This window comes from Mesocricetus auratus, unplaced genomic scaffold, assembly GCF_017639785.1.
Source record: "Mesocricetus auratus isolate SY011 unplaced genomic scaffold, BCM_Maur_2.0 Super-Scaffold_15014, whole genome shotgun sequence".
NCBI classification, from domain to species: domain Eukaryota; kingdom Metazoa; phylum Chordata; class Mammalia; order Rodentia; family Cricetidae; genus Mesocricetus; species Mesocricetus auratus.
The window spans coordinates 37857126-37878908 of record NW_024429186.1 but is presented as its reverse complement, the minus strand read 5'-3'; the positions used below and the strand labels follow the sequence as shown (position 1 = coordinate 37878908).

General features: G+C 47.3%; 1 protein-coding gene across 4 annotated transcripts in view; it reads left to right on the top strand.

The window, feature by feature from the left end:
* The first annotated feature begins 7791 nt into the window (after positions 1-7791).
* Positions 7792-21783, top strand: part of Plekhh1 (pleckstrin homology, MyTH4 and FERM domain containing H1) — a 45261-nt gene continuing 31269 nt past the window's right edge. For 2 of the 4 annotated variants that reach the window (XM_040742841.1, XM_013115398.3), the window contains exons 1-3: positions 7792-8015; positions 14789-14936; positions 16928-17078. In XM_040742841.1, coding sequence (XP_040598775.1) covers positions 16956-17078 — 123 coding nt within the window. In that variant the 5' untranslated portion in view covers positions 7792-8015; positions 14789-14936; positions 16928-16955. Of the gene's footprint in view, positions 8016-14788; positions 14937-16047; positions 16188-16927; positions 17079-21783 lie in introns of those variants that run through there. The other 2 variants (XM_005072741.4, XM_021228783.2) reach the window with 2 other exon arrangements.

The following is a 21783-nucleotide window of genomic DNA, read 5'->3' as shown; positions in this document are numbered from 1 at the left end:
TGTCCAGGAAACCTGTGTGTTCAGGGTCAGAACACCCCAGAGGCCACCTGAGTATTTCCCCAGTGGAACATGGTGCAGCGAGGAGTGTTTGGAAGAAACAGCTGACTTGGGTTGCCCCAAGAACAGTGTCTTCCTAGGAAAATGGCTGTTCTGCTCCACCTACAACCTACAACCTCTGCCTCATAAGGGAAGCAGTGGTATTCCTCTTCTGGACCTGAACTCAGAAATTCAGAGCCTAGGCATCTAGAAATTCCATGCTTAAACTTTTTTAAGGCTTTAAAGATTTATTCTCAAATTTGTGCATATCTTGGTAAGGGTTTTTTTTTTTCTAGACAGGGTTTCTCGGTGTAGCTTTGTAGACCAGGCTGGCCTTGAATTCACAGAGATCCACCTGCCTCTGCCTCCCAAGTGCTGGGATTACAGGCGTGTGCCACCACAGCCTGGCTTCTTAGTTAGGGTTTTCATTGCTGTGAAAAGACACCATGACCACAGCAGCTCTTACAAGGAAAACATTTAATTGCCGTGGCTTGCTTACAGTTCAAAGGTTCAGTTTATTATCATCATGGTGGGAGCATGGAAGCATGCAGACAGATGGTAGCTGAGAGTCCTCCATCTTGTAGGCAACAGGAAGTCAACTGAGACACTGGGCAGAATCCTGAGCATAGGAAACCTCAAAGCCCACCCCCACAGTGACACACTTCCGCCCACAGGGCAACACTCACTCCAACAAAGCTACAGTGTATTTGTCTGTGTGTCCAGGTGCACTTGTGTGCAGGTGCCTGTGCAGACTAGAGGCATCAGATCCCACTAGAGCCAGAGTCATAGGTGGTTGTGAGCCACCCAGTCTGGGTTCTGGGAACTGAACTGAGGTCCTCTGCCAGAGCAGTTTGCACTCTTAACAATTGAACCGTCTCTCCAGCCCCAAATTCCTTTTTAAAAAGGTACACTGTACCCTCCCTGGAAACTCCAAAGCTCATATACTGAGCAAAGCCTCCAGTGAGGCGTAAAGCTGAGTACACTCATGCTCACCCCAACCTGATGTCCCACTACTTTATTGCTAGAAGACTAAAGATGACCCTGAAGCCTTGCAGCTGAGGAAGGAGGAGAACATGCTTTCCATCTTTCCCCGCTGCACCCGAGTCTCTCCCTGACATCCAGTGCTAGAGTTTGAGCCCAGACCCTGGCACACGCCAAGCAAGCGCTCTACCACTGAACTACATCCCTAGCCTCGCCCTCAGTGTTTTAATATCACCAAGGTTTCCTGTCTGCTCCCCTAAGATTATATAAAATTGAATAGCAGGAACTGGATACCGCCCATTGTTGTAGACTGCTGATCCAGTCCCCAGAGCTGCAGAAAAACAAAGGAGAGGAGTAGGGACACTATAGAGCCTTTAAAGTCTTCACTTCAGGTTAAGGACGTGACTGGGTTGGTAAAGTGCCTTTCTGGCATGCACGAAGCCCTGGATTCAATCTCTAGTACCACGTAAACTGAGGAAGCACTCAGGAGGTGCACGCCGGATAATCAAAAGTTCGAAGTCATTCTCGGCTATGTAGTGAGTTTGAACCCAACCTGTGCTACATGAGACCCTTTCTCTTATATTTTTGGTTGTGAGCCTAGCCTTTAACGGCTGAGCCATCTCTCCAGCCCTGAGACCCTTTCTCAAAAAGCACAATATCTCCACTTTAAGCAGAGCTGGAGGCTCCACTATCGTCTCTGTTTGGAGGCGATCAAAGCACACAGTGTTCAAATCCAAAGGGAACTGATCTGGCCCTTGGCATGTCTGGGAATCACAACGCTGGAGCTCTGGGGCCTTTGGGAAATTAATCAGGCCATCGTGACCACTAGATGGCACTGGGAGATAGCCTCTAATGTCCTCTGGGTCACGCCCAGAGGAGGGAGGACAGGTTCTGTCTGAGGTGATCACTGCCAGCAGCAGGCAGTGTCCAGGAAGGTATGAGGCTGGCGAGTGGAGAACGTGGCAGATGAGGCGTGACCTGATGAAGGAGATAGCTGGCCTGTTGGCCTCTAACTAAACCAGTGTGACCAGACCTATCAGTCCCTGAGGTAGGCCCCAAGAGTGACTAAAGGTGTGCTCTTTGGAATAGTCAGGCAGAACAGGGCTTAAGCCCTGGTTTGGCTGCATATCTGCTACCTTAGTTCAGCTCACTCATAAAATGGAGATAAAAACAGCTTTAGGCAGAGAGGAATGTGAGAACTAAGATGACTCCTTAGAAAGGTTTTCTTTATTTTCCTTCCTGATTTTCTTTTCAAATGCTTCATAAAACACTTAACAGAGCTCTTTTCCGCTTCTGGTTCGGTGGCGGAAAGCTGCTTGACTCATCTGGGTTGCCTGTTTTCTCTTGTAAGTAATTTCTACAATAAACAGTTGCCTATACCCTCAAAAAAACAAACAAACAAAACAACAACAAAAACACTTAGCAGACACCAGATGGTGGAGACACATGCCTTTAATCCCAGCACTCAGGAGGCAGAGGCAGGTCTATCTCTGAGTTCGAGGCCAGCCTGGTCTACAACTCAAGTTCCAGGACAGCCAGGACTGTTGCACAAAGAAACCTTGTCTCAACCCCCCCCCAAATTATTTAATAAACAAAACAAAACAAAACAAAACAAAAAAGCACTTAGCAGATACTCAACGGACATGCTCATCCCTTGGTATTAGCAGAGTCTCCCTTGTTCTCAGTGCCTAGGGATAACTGGCTGTGACCGAGGCATGTTTACTGGCATTGCTTTTATTCCCATCTGGCACTTCTCACACTAGTAAGCAGTGTACTTGGTGCCAGATCCTGGCCCTCCTGAAGCGTCCATCTCTCTTAGGCTAGGAGCCAGAACAGAGGCATGGGGACTTGGAGAGACTACCCTCAGATCACAACAAAGAGGTGAAGTGAGAACTGGTACACAACATACAGCCCTGTTGGAGAAAACGGGCTCAGAAGAGGGCAGGACAGAAAGCATGGTGGGTGGCATCCTGCAAGTCCAGGTGCCTGGGACTGGGCTGTGCTCCACACTCTCCTTCTCCTGGTCCAGAGTGGATATGCAGCAAACATGGCTTGAACACATGGAATCAGAACCCCACACCTCTTGCACTGTATCCTATCCCCAGATGAGCTTGTGGAGGCTGCAGTGGAGTCAGGTTGGTGAGGTAGGGGTTGATAGAGAGAAAGACAACTTCCGCAGCTAGTGTCTGTCATCAGCGGAACAGATAACTGTGGTCAGCATCTGATGAGCATTTTTTAAGTGCCAAGAACTAAGCTAAGTGCTAGAGCAGCAATTTGGATTCTGGAAATGGGATTCCAGAGATTACATGCTGTCATCTAAAAACTCACATACTTGATGCTGCCACATATTTACCACAGAAAAGGAGCCAAAGGCCATGGCTAGCTCTGTTGTTGACTTGAGTTTTCTTGACTTCTTAGAACCCTAGGGTCTCTCCCCACGCCGTCTTCTCTGCTGGAGAACCTGACACCCACTTAGAACGGGTCCCTGCCCAGCTCATCCCTCCCTGAATTGATATGAGCAGTCACTGTTTTCGTTATTGATGAGTGCTGATAGAGAAACAAGACCACATAAAACTGTGACGCAAGCTCTACAACAATCTAGAACTGGCTAGATTTACCTGGTCCTCATTTTCTGAGCACTACAACCCACCACTCAGTTTCCCTTCTCCCTTCCTCTCTGTCCTCAATCCACTGAGCCACCCCTGCCTGGCTCCTTCTTGTCCACAGCTGCACTTGGCCGATCATTTTGCATTGACATAATGTTGTAATTATATCCGTTCTACCCTGTGTTTCCTTCTGGAGTTGCTATTCTCTGAGGCGAACACAGAGATGTCAGAATATGATGTATGGCTTACTAGTCAATACAGATACCAGACAGGCCCCAAGAAAGAGAAAACACAGCATCCTACACACCCCCAAGCCTGCTGATTCAAAAGGTCAGGGCTGAGACCTGGAATCTATGGCTTTAATCAGTGCTCTTTTGTTTTGTTTTTTTGAGACTGTCCTGGAACTCACTCTGTAGATTAGGCTGGTCTCCAACTCATAGAGACCCACCCGCTGCTACCTCCCCAGTGCTGGCATTAAAGGTGTGTGCCACCACTGCCTGTCTTAATCAGTGCTCTCGGGATGTTATAATGTGAAGCCGGGTTAGGAACACGTCTGTCTGCTCATCAGGGTCTTCCTTGACCAGATTCTCTTCCATCCCACTCTTTCTTGTTACCTTTAGGCATCACTCTGGTCCTTTCTGACTTTTTTTCTTTCAGGTTTGCCTTTCATTCACTAACAATTCGTACATGCTTATAATAGGCCAGACTCTAGGCAGGCCTTTGATCTCCACCCTTTAAATGACATTTTAGGAAGTAACCCATTCCTGTTCCTCAGAGGAAAACCCTTGTCTTCTCCACCCTCTGCCTGGTTCTACAGATCGTGTGTAGCTAGATATTCCATCACTGAATCAGGGCCATCCTGTGCCCCTCTGGGAATAGCCAAGAGTCTAGGTAGGCATACAGAGCTACAGTCTATACTGAGAGTTCACATGTAGCACAATGCTTAGAAAATAGCAAGTACTTAAGACATAAGTATTGAGGAGGAGCTGAATGAGTAGATGGGAGAAAAGGGAATACTGGAAGTTAGGATACCTTTTGCTCATCTGCCTTCAACAAATACTCATACTCCCCCTACTCTCCGCTCCCACCTTCCTCCAGGTCTTCTATCTGTATGCCCAATCACTGCCTTTCCAGCCCACCTTAGGATGGTGACCCCAAACTTCTCTAACTCAACCCATAATTACCCTAGCTGATTCCAAAGGTTCAGTAGTAAATGGCCTCTTGATGTTCCTAAGGGCTACCATACCCCTGGCTATGAGGCAGAGATTAGACTAGGACTATCCCTACTTCTCTATTCCTAGAAGTCTGGGTTCCTCTCCCCTTTCTCCTCTGCTCGACCCTGTCTACTCTTCTTCTAAAAGAAGCAGGCAGAAGGAAGACTATTTTGAATTGTGGAGGTTTTAGTGAAACAAGGGGGTGTGGCCTTCCGCAGCCCAGAACCCTGCTCAGAGAAAACAGGCAGTCTCTTGAGGAGGTGGCTTGTTAGTCACTGTAATTCTAGAGGTCTCCTGTTTCTCTATCCAGGAGAGACAGGAATTGCAGACCTATAACAAAGGGGCTCTTTAAAAGCAGGTTGCTTGTCTTGATCACTTTTATATCCTCCCAACCCAGAGTTAGTGGAGTGTATGGTAAATATTTGACCTCCAGAAAGTATTGTTCAAAGATTGGATAACAAAAGCTACCACATATAAGTCACTTGTGAAAAGTCAAATATCATATTATTTTATTTAACTCTTTTAGATTTACTTTTAATTTTTCCTTATGTGTGTGCATATATATGTGTATGCCATGTGTATGGGTGCCCAAGGAAGTCAGAAAAGAATACTGAATTCATGGAAGCAGGAACTACAGGCATTTGTGAGCCACCAGAAAATGTGGGTGATGGGAACTGAACTCAGGTCCTCTTGAAGGACTGCAAGCTCCCTTAACCTCAGAGCCATCTCTCCAGCCCCTCGATTAATTCTTTCTAAAGGATTTATTTTTAACAATTTACAAAAGAAGAATTAACACAGAAAATCCAGCAACTTCTGGAAAGTCACATACATAGTCACCAAAGTGACAAAGTAGGATCTTAAATTGACGTCTCCCCTTCTTTACCACAGCGCTGTCGAAGAAACCAACCCCAGACTAACAGACTATTACACTGATTCTGTATTGATTCAGTCAACATGCCAGCCTCAGCCTTGTAGTACGTGTATACAAACAGACTCCTTCTCTACCCCCAGAAGAGGGGTTAGCAACTGAAGTACTCTAATCACGAACGTGCACTCCAGAGCTTGGTTACAAAAGTACTTCAAAGGCCATCAAAATCTATACCCAAGGCCTTAATGTGTTTGAGAGACACTAGAAATAATCTTTCCTTGGTGAAATAAGTGGTTTTCGTAACACAGAGTCAGTCAGGAAGATTATGTGGGTCCTGCTGCCCTTGAATGAATCAGAGCAAGCCAACTGTCCTCCTGCCTTGAAGTAGGGTAGGTGACTATTTTGTGCTTGCTTGCTGACACATTAACATTTGCTAATTTGGTCTCGGCTGTTTTTAATATCTCAACTGTAGGAATGTATAAGAGGACAAGTGGCCTCCGCTCATGTTCCTTTGTTGCTAATACCAGATCTCTGCCACCACCAAGGAGCCAAATTGGTTCAGACTGGATTTCATCCTCACCTTCCAAGAGTGCCCTGTGGGATCATTGAAGCCAGGGACATTCTTCCCACCTCCCAGCTCCATCCTCCCGTGTCAGGTCACTTGTAACAACACGCCAACAATCGAAAGCTTGAATGTTCGTCATTACAAATGTAAGTGCATTAAAATGTCACACTTTGTGTCAGCATATGATAATGTCAGGAGTAAGAAGCAAGCTGGATGTGGTGGCACCCGTTTTTAGTCCCAGCATTCTGGAAGCAGAAGCCGGCAGACCTCCATGAATTCAAGGCAGGCTGGTTTACAGAGTGAGTTCCAGACCAACCAAGGCTACAATGTGTGATCCTGTCTCATAAGAGAGAAAGAGAGAGAGAATGGGGAGAGGGGAAAAGAAGGACCCACTTTATTAGTGTTGAAAGTAGGTTGTAAATACAAATACACGAATATAGATAAATGCATATAAACACATGAATACACATGTATGTGCATGAATGAATGTATATACATTCATTCACATATATTATACATAATGACAACAGTTGTATTTGGGTAGGGGTGATCTGCCACACAAAAGACTGGATGGGAGAAAGATCTAGTTTCCATTGTTAGCCCTCTGTATTTGAAAGTGACATTATGCTCATGCTTGCTTATTCAAAGTGAATGGATAGGTCTCCCCTTCCCAAAACCCAGTGGTCTTGCCTATAAAGCCATCTGTCACACCCACTCAGTTTAACTGCCTTCCTTAGTGCCCGAGCTTTCAAATATGTGCATGAGAATGCCCAAGAAGGTTTGCCTGATGGCTCCACTCCTACCCCCAGATTCAGATTCAAACCTGGGGTGGGGCCGGGGACTTTTCTTTGTGGGGGCTTGGAGTGACTATTCCAGCACTACTTGGAGAAACAGGCCTCGGTGGTTTTTTGTTTCTGTTCTGAATATTGAACTGAGAAAGCCAGCTCCGTGCCTTTTCTTTTTGGGTTCAGGGGACCGAACCTGGAATCTCCTTCATGAGCTAGGCCCAGCCAAAAGAAGTAGTATTCCAAAGCAGATCCTTCCTGGTTCTTTTCCTAAGATTCTTCATTTGCATCTTCCTCAGCCCCATCCCCTAATCAAACATCAAATGTCCCATTTGCTCTGGATGTGTGATTACTACGGTGTGAGTTAGGTATTGCGCCAAGGGCCCCTTGCCTTTCTGACTCCCTGGCCGTCGCCTTTAAAATAAGAAATACATACATACACAAGCAAACAAGTTCTGTGAGCTGTAGTTACACGCTCCCTCTTCGCTACAAACTACAAAATCAGCCGTACAGACTGCTCCCAATAACCAGGCGGTGCTTTTTTACAGGTGGCTAGACACTCGCCGGGACATCCTTCAGGGGAAGGATCCGGTCTTATGAGCATCCCGCAGAGGTGCCAGCTGTCTTGGGGTCGCAGCGCGCAGCGCTCCCGGCGGCCCGGGCCGCGCCCCGCGGTGGGAGGCTGCGGCTGCTGAGGTCATTTCCTGTGCCTGGCCGCGAGCTGCCCGCCGAGCGCGGTGCGGACACAGCGGGCGCGGCGCTGCAGCCGGCGCCGGGGCGGGCTTTGTGCGGAGCTCCGGGGACCTTCCAGGCTCCGACCTCGGCCCGCCACGCCCACCGCGACCCCTGCTGCGGGGGCGCGGAGACCCGGCGGCCTCTCGGGACAGGACTGGAGCCACTGCAGGGCAGAGGCGCGCGTGGCGGCCGGGGGCGCGGCGGGACTCCCGGCGGCTCACTCAGGTGAGCGTCCCCGGGGACCGGGGCGGGCCGGGAGGGCCGGGGGTGTGCCTCCGGAGAGGGCGTTCGGCGGGGCGGACTGGACTGAGTCCTCGCGGCGGGGAGGGCGACTCCGGAGCAGGTGCCTCCCTACCTGGGAGCCGCGGGACCGGCGGAGGAAACCGGGAGCTCCTGGACACCCGCACTGGGAGGCGGTGACGAGCCTGCCCGCGGCAGGTCCTGCCATTTGGGACCGGCTTGATCCAGTTGCTCCTGGGAAGGGCCCCCGAGACGTACGTGCAGGCTTCCTTCCACCTCGGTGCTCGCCGCTCTCAACCCTTCCGCTCCCCTCAGCGCCTCGTCCTAGGTTGTTTCTGATGTGATTTCTGAACGTCTCTCCTAGGAGTCTTAGGCGTCAGGCTGGACTCTTAGTGACACTTTGGCCAAGCAGAAAAGAGCACAGGTTGGGCGTTGAGTGACATCAGGGGCTTTGTGTCCTAGTAGCCTTAGGAATACATCTCCCACGGAGGGTGGCAGAGGCAGCGGAGACCCTCCTGTGGAAATAGAACGCTCTCTGTTGCTCCTTCAGCGTACTTCCTCCCTGTCAGGATTTTGCCTCCATCAGCTTCGACCGTGAATCCACCTCATAAAAGTTACTGACACTGAGAAAAGTCTGGGTTCCAAGGGAACGCTCGAAAGATCATTACTTGAATTCTCCCCCCTCCCCGCAATGGAATAGCTATCCTCAGCACCAGACTTTCTAGACTATTTTCTGTGTCAGGCAGTGAGGGGTGCAGTAGTCGTCACTCACTCCGTCAGCCTATTCACCTTTCTCTGTAGAGGAAATTAGGACTCAGAAAAATCGTGTCTAGCCCAAGGTTATAGTGAAAGGCTGTAAAGGTCACGTAGAGACAAGACTCAAACCTAAGCCTTCCAGATTCCGAATGTGATATTGTCTGTTGCCCTCCCCTAGCTGCCTAAGGGACCTGCTCAGAGCAGTGATACTATTCACCCTTTAGTCCCAAACTTAGGGAAATTAACAATTAGCCTAAAGTAATGTGCTGCTCTTCTGGCTGAAAAAAATCACCAGCAACAGGAGAGAAGTGTGTTCCTCTCATTCCTCTCTTCATGGTACATTTTTTTCTTTTCTCTCTTCTTTCTTTTTATTTTATGTCTGTTCCTCTTTCTCCTTTCCCCCTCCTCTCTTTCCAGATGCCCACAGCAGCGCTTCTGCCTCAACCTTTCTAGTGCCTGGTTTATAGTAACGCATCCCAGATCTTTCTGTCTAGTGCCGGCTCTATAGTCACTCATCCTGGATCTTTCTGACTGTCTTTGCATCTGTATTGAAATGTGTGCTCCTCAGAGAGGAGCTTATGCGTGTAGACGTTAAGGGATGGTAAGCTGTGCAGGGATCCCCTCCCTCACTGCAGCCTGCTACTGAGCCACTATCTTGCTTTCTTCGGATGGACCAATAAGCTGTCTAATCCTGTCTTGTCCTCTACCAATAGCTGGGTCTTAAATGGATGTTGTAGCCTGGCGTGGTGGAAGGATTACAGAGGGGGGATCACAAACTCAAAGCAAGTCTACTATGTAGCAAGTTCCAGGCCAGCCTAGGCTACACAATAAGACCCTGAGAGAAAACCAAAACCTGAAGTCGATTTGGAGAATAGGCACTTAACTGTTGGCTGAAGTATGAACTAGGAGAGCCCCAGGGGAGAGCACTTTACAATGTACATTACTTAATCCTATGATTCCATTTCTAGGACTAGCCTTCAGTTCTATACTGATACATATAAAGTGAGACATATTCATGGAATATTCATTGTAGTAGTGTTTATTTTAGTAAAAGATTGGAAACAACTCAAAATGTCCATCAACAAGGGATTCTTAAATAAGATCCTGGGATGGCCTCACGGTGGAGTGCATTAAGGTTCTTGAAAGCCTGGGGGTTAGAGAATGCAGTAAGGATGTGTGCCGAGAGGAAGAGCTCTGAGTTCTTCCGGTAAGTACAGTGAAGACAGTCTACAGGACGGTACATCAGTTAAGAGGGCTTGCTGCTCTCACAAAGGATTTGAGTTTGGGTCCCAGCATCTACATCCATGGTAAATCCAACTCCATTCTATCTGACGCCCTCTTCTGGCCTCTGTGAATACCAGCACACACATGTGCATACACACATACTATATGTATACATGTTATGAGTGTGTGTGTGTGTATGTGTGTGTGTAGCATGTATGTGAGTGCCTGCCCTCACTCCCAGTAGTTCTAAAAAAATTCTGCTGAAAGTGCAGGGGTGGGAAGGAGCCTTACTGTGCACCTTATTTTCTCTTTTTTTTAAATGAAAAATAAAAAGACAATGTAATTGTTAAAAATTACCACGTGGGGACGGCAGTGAGCATATTCATGAACCACATATCCTCATATGCCCAAGAACTGCTGGGTTGCCGTTTGTTTGCTCACAGCTACATCAGCTGTCAGTTATTGGTGCTTATATACTCAACAGGGGCCGGACTTGGGTAATACTCTTTTAATTTTTCAAGGAAATCCTGTGCAGTGTCTCCCCCATCCCTTTCTCCCTTCTTTTCCACTGTGTCAGGTAAACAACCCAGGCTCTCACCCATAAGTACACACCCCCCTCCCAACCCCCACCACAGCCCCACTGCATTAGTCCCAGCTATCCTAGAATTAGTCTCCTGCCTCTAACTCTCCAGTCCTGGGATTACAGGACACCACACCCGGATGAAATTACCATTGTTTGTTTGAGACCAAGTCTCACTCCAAAGCACAGGCTGTCCTGGAATTTGAGGCTGTTTCCCTGCCTCAGCCCCCTGAGTGCTGGGATTACAGGTCTGAACTACCCTGCCCAGCCTGAAATAGCTGTTTTGACAGTCAGAAAGATAGTTAAATATAGGCAGCTTCATAGGTCTCAGCTGATATCAGTGCTCTCGCGGAACGGAGGACCAGAGAAGTAACAGATGGGCTCCTGTGTCTGAGCTAGTGCTCAGAGCCAGGTGGTTTGGCCTCAGCTTGGGGTCTTCAGTGCTGTGCTGTTTCTCCTTTGATACTTAGGTTCTCAAGGGCTAGGGCAAGCTCCCCCTTTCCTTTACCTCCTCCAACGCTGTCTGAAGGGTGATGCTCACGCCCAGTAGAGGTGGAGTGCTTGCTGCTGGTTTGCTCAGAGGGCAGTGCTGAGACCAGAGGGATCCCCGTGTCTGCTCACCTCCTCCTCCCAGATGCATCAGGAGGCATGGAAGTCTTCCTTTCCCACAATTGGCCTTTAAAAGAGCAGCCCTGTATGAGGTGATGGTCCATCCTTAGAAATGGAAGTCGCATAGGGTCCTCACATCCTCACATTCCAGAAGTGAGAGGCTGAGAGGCTACATCACCTTTTTTTTTTATTTTTTTACTAATGATCCCTGTGCCTCAGCCTCCAGAGTGCTGGAATTACACATGTGCAGCACTGTGTCTGACTCTCCTTATTGTCTGGTAATATTATTGGAAGCATTACTTTCCTGGGTCTGCAGTGACCAGACTTGAAGGCTTGCAAAATAGCAGGTCTTTAACAGCTTTACCACTTCAATATTATACATAGAAATTACCAAAAGTTGGCTAAAGTAAGTTAAATCTCAGCATTTTGTGTATTTCTGGCTAAATCCTCAAGTTTGCTCCAGAGATCCCAGGGCAAGTTTGTGTTTTCTCTGATACAGACTGAACCCAAAATCACCAAACTGTTCTTGTGTGTTTTTCCCACAATCTCTTTTACCTCCAGTCCTTGCCTCTGGCATGCTTCTGGGGTCTCCATGGCTGGGATTGAGGAGTTTCAGAACAGCAGCAGGTAGAGCCCTGGCAGTCATCTGGCCCATCTGTCACACACCCCAGCCTTCTGGGCTCCAGTAAAAGCAAAAGAACAGGTTTTAGAAGAATGGCCATGGGGTGATGAGGTTGTTGCTGAGTGGGGCGCGTGGGGATTTATTGTGCCAGTCTCCTTCCTTCTTGTTTTGTTTCTGTTTATCCTTGAACATCTTTCTGGGTGGTGCAAGTGCAAGGACACTTAGCAGGCAAAGTTAGGTTTATTAGCATCTTCTCTTAACATCTTTTGTTTTACAGCTGATGGTCCTACCATCTGCTTTAGCCTGGAGCCCCCTGGCCTGTGACTTGGCAGTAGATACCTTACTCTAGATCTGATTCCAAACCCTTAAATCCCCTCACATGCCAAGGCAAGCCTAGCACGAGCCCAGCCTTCTGAGGACTTGTCAGCATCCCTAAGGCGGGGAAAAGGATTTACCAGATCACTTGATAGTCCAGAACTATGAAGTCATGAAGCTGCCCGAATGGGGAAAGTTACTCCTGGAGTATGAGGACCAGGCAGAGGCTAGAAACATTTCCAGAAGTCTAGGAAACTGATAATCTGGCATTTCCCAGCCCCCATAGTATCTATAGAAGTTGGGGACAATCAAAAGGACTTACATATTTAAATCAAACTCAGGTCACCAAATTTCCTGAGTCCTGCCCCCAACTCCTGGATCTTCTTGGGTGCTTTAGTTCTTAGCCTGGATTAGAGAACAAGACTTCCCAATTCCTGGTCTCAGATCTGCCACTTTTCCTGTTTATAGGATGAAAAACAAAATTTCCCTAAAGGACAAGGAGATTCAAACATGAAGCCTTCCCCCAGCTTCTCCCAGCCCTCCTAGGCCCTGTTTGTCTTCACAGCAGGGATCTTAGCTCAGATAAGGTCATGTTTTGTTTTTGTCTTTTGTCTTCCTGCTTGTTCCAGTTGGTCCCAGTCTTTTGAAGTGGGACCGGCTGGGAGGTCACAATGTCGCTATTGTCTAGGATGACACTTCTGGTCTTAGGTCATATGTCCAGTGTTCAGAGGCTCCCAGAGCCAAAAGAATCAGACACTAGACCTCTCTCGTGGTGTGATTGTTCTGTTCTTCTCTCCAGGTCTCCTCACGTGGCCAGTGTCTGAGCTTGTGGAGGTTTGCGGTGACAGGGTATAGGAGTCTCAGGTGCCTTGGAAAATCCAGGCTTTAGGTTTACCTTAGTGTCTGACTCTTCTTTTGGGCAGGGGGAAGGATGGTGAATGAGCCCCGCTGCTGGCCAGCTATGGGACTGTCTGTAGAAACTAATCAGACTTTGTTCCAGGTGACCTTCTGTGTGGGGACAGTAGTGCCTTTCTGCCACTTCTAGGTTGACCTGAGGATTAAAAAGACTGCATGTCCTGCCATACAATAAGGACTCAAGTAGTCGAAGCTATTGGTAAAGCCTATTGGGAAAGGCCTAGCGCAGGCAGATCTCTGTGAGTTCCAGGTCAGCCAGAGCTACACAGAGAAACTGAGTCTCAGAAACAAAACATAATAGGAGAAACTAATCAAAGTCAAGTGTGAAGGGGAAAACAATGTTGGTGATTAACCATGCAAGCGGCTCGCTATTGCTCCCAGGTGGTCTTACTATCTGGCAACAGATCGGAAAGTGACTGGGTTTTTAGAGGCCACATGGCTCCTGAGGAATCAGAGAAGAGGATTTCAAAACATAACACATTTGGGCCTGGAGAGATGGCTCAGAGGTTAAGAGCACTGGGTGTTCTTCCAGAGGTCCTGGGTTTAATTCCCAGCACCCACACGGTGACTCACAACTATCCATAATAAGATCTGGGTCCCTTTTTTGGCCTGCAGGCAGAACACTATATATATAAAATAAATAAATATTTAAAAGCAGACTTCATAGACCGGCCACCTAGTTTCCCAAACCATCCAGCAGTTAGGACTAGGGTACAGCTGAGAAGTATGGAGGGCACGAGTCCCTATGTTTAATTCACAGCAACACACACACACACACACACACACACACACACACACACACACACACTTACTATTTTTAATCATTTAAAAATATTTTGAAATTACAACTATATCATTTCCTTCTTGCCTTTATTCCCTCCAAACTCTCCCATGTATCCTCCCTCCCATAATCCCTTTCAAATTTGTGGCCTCTTTAACTGTTTTTATGTGTGCGCACATGTGTGTGTGATCCTTGTTTTTTTAACGTTTGTGTGTAAGGTGTTTTGCCTGCATGTGTGTTTGCACCACATGCGTGTCCACCATCCTGCCCACCTTGTGCCTCTGCCTCCAAGTCAGGTGTCAGCAGAGGCTAGAAGGGATTGGATTTCCTGGAACTGGAGTTCCATGTGGTTAGGAGTCACCATGAGGTTGCTGGGAATTAAATCAGGATCCTCTGGAAGAGCAGCCAGTGCTCTTAACTGCTGAGCCATCTGTCCAGCCCACAAGTGGCACTATTTTACAAATCTTACTTGACATGTGTTTTTGCCCCACTCTTTTGCCGTAGGGTGTTTTAAAATTTCTCTGAAAATCCTCTGTAACACTTAACAGGTGACGTTAAAGACTACTATCAACCGAGAACTATTAACAGTCATTTCTTAAAATGATTTGGTAGTCAGGTGACCATATATCACAGTTTGGGCCAGCCCTTATTTATGCTTGCTGCTGAGATCACAGTGGCTTGGGAGATCACAAGCTCTGGTGCTGATGGAACCTTCCAGCTTTCCTCTCCTGCTTACCCTGTGCCTCTCTCCCCGAGCCCAGGCACATTCATGCCTGCTTCTTTTCTCATCCTTGACCCAGTTTTTCTTGTCTAAACTACAGGTAGGAGACATCTGGGTAAATTCCCCTGCTGGCTGGGGTTATGAAAGGTTGCTTTCACCAGAGGCTGGAGCAAAACATCTAGAAGTCTTCTGGCTTGTGTCTTACAATTTGACTTGAACAAGTGTTTCTTTCCAGTCAGGGTGAATTGATGACAGGTGGCAAGACCCCAGCTAACCAGGAGAATGTCAAGGAAACCCACAGCATATTTCCAGTCCACTGTCTCAGCCCACTTAACATCCACAGAGAATCAGGAATAAAGTGGGAACCAGAGCTCTGCCTCCAGGTAGCTGTGTGACCTTGGATGAATGTTTTTCTGCTGTAAGGTTTACCTAAGCACCACCAAGGCCCACACCCCTACCCTCAACCCCTTTCCCTGCTCCTGTTTATTTACATGTCAACTGTGCATATGTTATGGTGGAAAACTTCAAGGCAGGGACTTCTACTTTCTCAACTGCAGAGCCTAGAATGGTATCTGACAATATGGCAGTTGAGTAGATAATTAAATGAAAAACAAGGGAGCCCTGTGTTTGACTTTTTGCCCCAGTTGGAATAGCTATCACCAAGAAAGCAGGTGACAGCAAATGCTTGCGAGGGACCAATAGTCACTGCTAATAGGAAGGTAAATGTAAACTAATGCAATATAGAAATCACTGTGGAAGTTTCTTAAGAAACTAAAAACACAGAAGGAGTTCATGGATCTCCACCCCTAACTGAGAAGCTATGAACAGTTTCTCTTGAGGGTGTGACCCCTGGTAGGTACATCATATTCCAGTGCATGGCTGCACACTCACGTGTATATGAATGCCATGAATAACAGTCAAGTTATTTTTTAAATGTAATAAAAAGTTAAAAATAGAACTTCTAAATGACCCAGCTGTATTACTCCTGGGCACATTCCCAAAAGACATCATATCCTACCACAGAGATACTTGCTCATCCATGTTTCTCATTGTACATAGTACAAAGGGAATAGAACCAGCCTAAATGTTCAACAGATGAGTGGATAATGGAAATGTGGCATATGCCAAATGGAATTTTGTTCAGCTATAAATAAAAATGTAATTATGAAATTTGTAGAAACATTTCTAGATCTGGATATTATTATATTAAGCAAGGTAACCTAGACTCAGAAAGACTGTCTTGTATCTCACATGTGGATCTTAGCTTTCTGTGTGTGTGTATGTGTGTCTGTAGGTTTTGAGCAAGTGTGGGTATAGGCTATTATTGTAGAACACCATCCAAGTTTAACAGCCATCATTTCATCACAACAGCTGTGACTGCTTGCAAGTGACCCCCAGATGGGGCTTGTTGACTGTTGGCATTCCCGTGTAGAAGGAGGGGTTGGGGAGGGTCATTGGGCCCTCCCCTGAGATTCCTGAAACTCTCCTCTCACCTCCTGGCCAGTTGTATGTAATTATGCCCTCATTTCACATGGCCTTGTGGTGCTAGAGTCTATAGCCTGGAATGTTAACTGGAGTGAGGGGACGTTGTCCTCCGTGCTGGGGTGAGATACTGTGTGATCGCCCACATTCCTGTAAGTACCCCATTACTCATGCTCTGTGTAACCTGATGGATTCATTGGTCTTCCAAATTGGACTTTGGTGGACTTATCCTCGCGTTGCTCTTGGTGCCCTATAAGGAGGGTGCCCCAGGGAAGGAGTTCCAGCAACTGTTGGGAAACTGGAAAGGGAGCAAGAGAGGGAAGGAAGGTGCTGAGGAAGGTGGGGTGGGCGATGGAGTGCTTGTGGCGGCGTAGTGGCTTGAGGGAAGGAGGTGGCCTGCCGCTCCAAGTGGGGGCAGTGGCTGGAGAAGGAATCTGACAAAAACACTCTTTACTTGAAAATAACCACAGAAAAGCCTAATGCTTTGTACGTTAATTAAGAGAATTTACCACTCACTGAAATATATCAGACTGTCACAAAAGAGAAAGGAACCGGGCTGGAGAGATGGCTCAGAGGTTAAGAGCACTGGCTGCTTTTCCAGAGGTCCTGAGTTAAATTCCCAGCAACCATATGGTGGCTCACAACCATCTGTAATGAGATCTGGTGCCCTCTTCTGGTGTGTAGACAGAACACTGTATACTTATTAATAAATAAATAAAATCTTAAAAAAAAAGAGGAAGGAACCAGGTTGTAAAGGTGTCCCAGGTTTGTCCTGAAGTTGCCCAGCCGCCTGGTCCTGCCGCTGGCTGGGAGCTGGAGTCACCTCTTTCCCCACCCTGATTTCTCTGCCCTTTGGTCTCCTCCCCCTCACTCTTATCTTCCCCTTTCTCAGTGGCTCCCGGGAGAACTTGGATTCCATCATGGCAGAAGTCAAGGTGGAGGTGGCCGGCGTAGACTGGCAGAAGCGCTGCCTTTCCCTGGAGACGCAGCTTTTCCGCTTCCGCCTTCAGGCCAGCAAGATAAGGGAGCTGCTGGCTGACAAGGTGAGTCCCTGGAGAGCAGGAAGTTCCCTTGCACCTGGGTTGGGGCCAGAGGCATTGTCAGGGTCAGAGGGGAGAGGGTGTGTTGGGGAAAGTGAACTCCAGCTGAGACTTTGCTATGTTTTTAATTAAAAATAAAAACCCAAGGAAGCATTTTTTTTTTCTTCACTAAGCTTTTCTCCTGGCTGGACCACCTCAGGTGCCACACACTAAAGAATGATGCAGTCCAGCTGGGTGTGCTGTAGTGCAGCTGTAATTCTAGCACTCAGGAGGCAGAGGCAGGCAGAAATCTGTGAGTTCAAGGCCACTCCTGGCTTCTAAGGAATTTGAGGCAAACCCGGGCTACATAGTAAGACCCTGTCAGAGACAATTAAAATTAAAAAAAAGATGCAGTCACCTTGGTCCTCTGTCACTGTGAGTCCCTCGTGGCTTATCTTCACCATATTTCCTTTATTATTTATTAGTACAGCTGTCAATATTAGTTTCAAGCGTGTTGTGGACTAGATGATTTTCTTAGAACAATGGAAATCTCCAGCCTCCTGCCCATCCCCAGCGCCTGATTTTCTGGGGACAGCGAACAAATTCTGGAGTCAGCCCCTCCCTGCCTGGCTCCTAGCTGCCCGGCTCTGTGATCTCCCACTTCTCAGGCCTGGACATGATGTATATACCTCTTAGTTATTTTGAGACTGGTATCTGATGGCTTATATACAAGTGAGGATGCTGAGTAGTGCCAACAGGTGTTGAATGTGTAAGCTTAGGTGGGCTGATCTGTGAAACTCACCTCTTGTCACATTGCCCTGGGAAGATACATCCAAGTGGCTGGCCTTCAGAGGTACAACCTTTTTAGAGAGTGGAAGCCTGCCGTGAAAATGCATTTGTGTGCAACATGACAGTTAAGTGACGCAACTAACTGGTCCTTGGCGGTTCTGATTACAGTATCATTGTTCTCAGCTAACCCTTAGTGCAAAGGTAAAGTTCAGCTCACCCTTCTAAGTCAGCCTTGATTAGTATAGCTGGAAAGAATGGAGCCGGGGACCTGCCCTTCTGATAGCTCTGCGTACTGAAGTTTGGGAAGGCCAGTCAGTAGTGTCACTTCGGCATTCCCACCGCTGAGGTTGGGCTAGATTGGACTTGAGCTCTTGAACCTTGGGTCTATTGGCATTGCTTTCTTAATTCAGACAGCATAGGGTTCCTGTGGTACTGCCTGTGGAATATAAGACTTGAGGCACCTGAGGGAGAGGGCAGTAGATCCAAGGATGGTGTGGTCAGAACCACTTTGCCAGAATCATCTGGGGGGCTGCTTGCTCAAGTGTCTGTTCTTGGGTCACCCTAGTCCTCTTGTTTTAAGTCTCTGGGATGCTGTTAGTAATCTGTGGTTAACAGGCTCCTAGAAGATGGTTTTGTCACTATTAAGTCTGAGGACCTTGCCTTAGGCCCTGGTATTGGGGGAGAGGAAGGAAAGATAAGGAGGATATACTCAGGCAAGTGGGCTGAAACATGTCTGGGGGGATAGACACCAAAACAGCCTCAGATAAAACAAAACAAAGGAAGATCACCGAGAATGAAGCACAATCTTCTACAAGTGAGATAAACCCTGAAAAAAAGCAAGAGGCTTCCCGGGAGTCAAGTGAGCAGGGACAAAACAGGAGTGCTCAGCTTTAGCACCTGTGCGAGAGGGGGCAGGCAGTGGCTAGCTTCCCCTTAGTCACAAAGGTTCCAGGTTTGAGTTTTTACATCTGTGGAGTCAGATAAGGTTTGGCTGCCTGAAGCTAAAACTGAGTCTCCTGTGTAACCTGGACTAGTTATAAATAACGACGGTAAGGAAATCACCCACCAGCACCATGAGATGGCCACAGCTTCTCAGACTTAAAGCTCTGGGAAGAACAATGGTTTACTGTTGGACTTATATAGCTGCGTGATTTAAGAACCTGAGTTCTGGGTCAGGGGTGACACTGGAGAAACTCGTAGGAACAGACTCACAGTCTCTTTGGAGGAGGAACAAGACTTCAATCCAGGTTACTCAAGAGTCCCAGGAATCAAAATGAGCCTTAGTGAAGATGAATGTGTTACCCAAAGTGACTAGTGCCTGAGGGTGGGGAGAATCTATAGTTAGTAGGAATTCACATACACAAGAAATAATTGGACTTCTAATGATAGACCCATGGACAAGAGACTATAAATTCATTAAAAGCTACTGGTAACAGAATAAAGAAATTGAACAACACAGTATCCAAGGGACCAGGCAGACCTGAAAGCCAGCTAGACCTTTGAGAAAAGTGTTTATATTAGTTTTCCAGTGGTTAGGTTAAACATCTGATTGGCACCGTAAGCTAGACTGTGTGTCTATTACTAGTGACCAAACCCAGAGCTTTATGCATGGAAGGCAGGGGCTGTGCCCAGAAGATAGGAACAGGCAAAAAAACACTAAGAAGATCACACAGAGAAATGAAGATGCAGCAAGATGTGACCGCTAGGGCCACGAGACTCTGTGTATTCCAGATCATACTCTATCACGGCCGTGGAGGAGAGCACGAAGGAAAGGGATCGTTTGAGAAGATAACGCCTTAAAACACTCCAAACTTGACAAGAAAAGTGAAGCCTCAGATTCAGAAAGCAGAAGAATGAGGACAGGATAAAACACTTAAATATCACTCTTCTGTTTTAGCTACTTAAGAGTGTGGCTGCTGTTTAAGAAAGAAGCAACACAAAGGCTTAGACCAAACAGGTGCTTGCGTCTGTCATGTGTAACTTCCCAGGCAGAAGCAGTCCAGCCCTGAGCTTAAAGACGATTCACCCTAGTGCCTACGGCCCCACTCTTTCCTTTTAAGTGTATGACCCAGAGGGTACATGTATGCTTCTGCCCAGATCCCACTGGCCGTGTCTTAGACACGTGGTTACACTCAGCATCAAAGAAGGCTGGGAAATGTCTTCATGTGCTCAGTTAAAAGTAGCTGGGTGTTTTATTTTCTAGAGGAGAGAACCCCTAATGCAACAACCAGCTGCTCCCCTGCCTCCTCATTTTGTGGTACTAGAGATAGAACCCAGGACCTCATGCGTGCTAGGCAACTCTCTGCCACCAAGTTACCCCCTCAGTAGTCTGCTGTCTTTGAGTCCAGAATAAATAGAAGTGATAATGAATAAAACTAGGTTATACATTAACTTTCAGATCGCTACAGTGAGGAAGTGAGTTAAGGAAAGTCTGTTGAATACAGACTGCAAACAGGAAAGGCCTTATAGAGGAGGGGAGTATGGTCCAAGTATGGTAGTGTATGCCTGTAATCCCAGCACCCAGGAAGTAGAAGCAGAAAGATCAGGTCAAGGTTGGGCTACATGAGACCTTGTCTCAAATAAAAACAAACCAACCAAACAAACAAAAAAACCAAAACAAAAGGGGAAAGGACCTACAGAAGGGACAAACTGCAGTGGTAGAAGTAAATCTAAACGTATTAGTCACAGGTGATGTATGAGGAATACATGTTACAGTATTGATGTATGAAAAGTGGAACGTGTCTAGTTCAGTGCTAGCGTCCACCTGTAACCTCTGTACTCCGGAAACTGATGCATCAGGTAGGCTCCAAAATCTTGGCTTTCCCCTCTGTTCTTTTGTCCAGCGGGTAAAGGGTAGTAGTAAGAATGTTGGACACCCACTTTTGGGATGCTGGGAATCAAGCCTAGGGCTTCACACATGGTAAGCACTGCTTTATCCTCTTGAGTTATGCCCCCGCTTTGGGGGGCGGGGGTGGTTAGACAGTCTCACAGAGCCTAGGCAGGCTTTAAACATCTAAGTACCCTAGGATGACCTTAAACTCCAGATTCTTCTGCCGCTACTTTCCAAGTGCTGAGATTATAGGCAGGCACCACCTCACCTGGCTTGAGCCCCCTTTTCAAAGGGACAGTTGAGACCCAGAATGACAAGGTCTCAGCTCAGGTAACCCTTTGGCATGGTGGTGCTGAGCTTGGGTGTAGGAGACTTCCTGTTGTTCCCGCTGCCATGGGGCTGGTATTTCACAGTGTTGCCACGTGTCCCAAGTTGCTGTGGACATGGGGAGTTGAATACCAGATTGGTGCCAAGTGCTTTTCATCAGGTTGCTCCAGCCAAGTTCTAGGGAGCTTATGAATCTTAACTGCAGCTGGTGAAAGTAGATCCTTGACAGCTGCGTAAACCTGACACCTCCTTGGCTGGCACGCCACTACAGACCCACACACCGAAAGGATAGCTGAGGACAGAGGCTTAGGGAACCCTGGAGAGGAAGATCAGATCCCAGATGAAGGATGGCCTACCCACAGATCCAGATTTCACAGCCCCAGGTGTGCCTCTTACAGGACGCATCTGCCTCTGCTCATGGTGGGAGTGCTCAGGGAAAAGGAGGCTTGAAACTTACAAAGCGATGACTATGCCTGTGAGCACTCCAGCGGCAATGGAGAAAATCTGTTCTTATAAAAGCAGAAGCATTTAAAACTTCTCCACATTCAAGGCCAGTATTGGTAATTGATGAGTACGATAGAAGATGCATGGATAGGCATCATACTTTTCTCCTTAAAAAGCTTCTGAGTGTGATAGTGCATACCTTTAATCTCAGCACTCAGGAGGCTGAGGCAGAAGGACTGTGAGCTTGAGGATAGCCTGGGCTACATAGGTGGACTCCCTATCTCACAAACTAAACCAAAATAAAAGTTCTTTTAAAGTTTATTTTATTTTTGTGTGTAT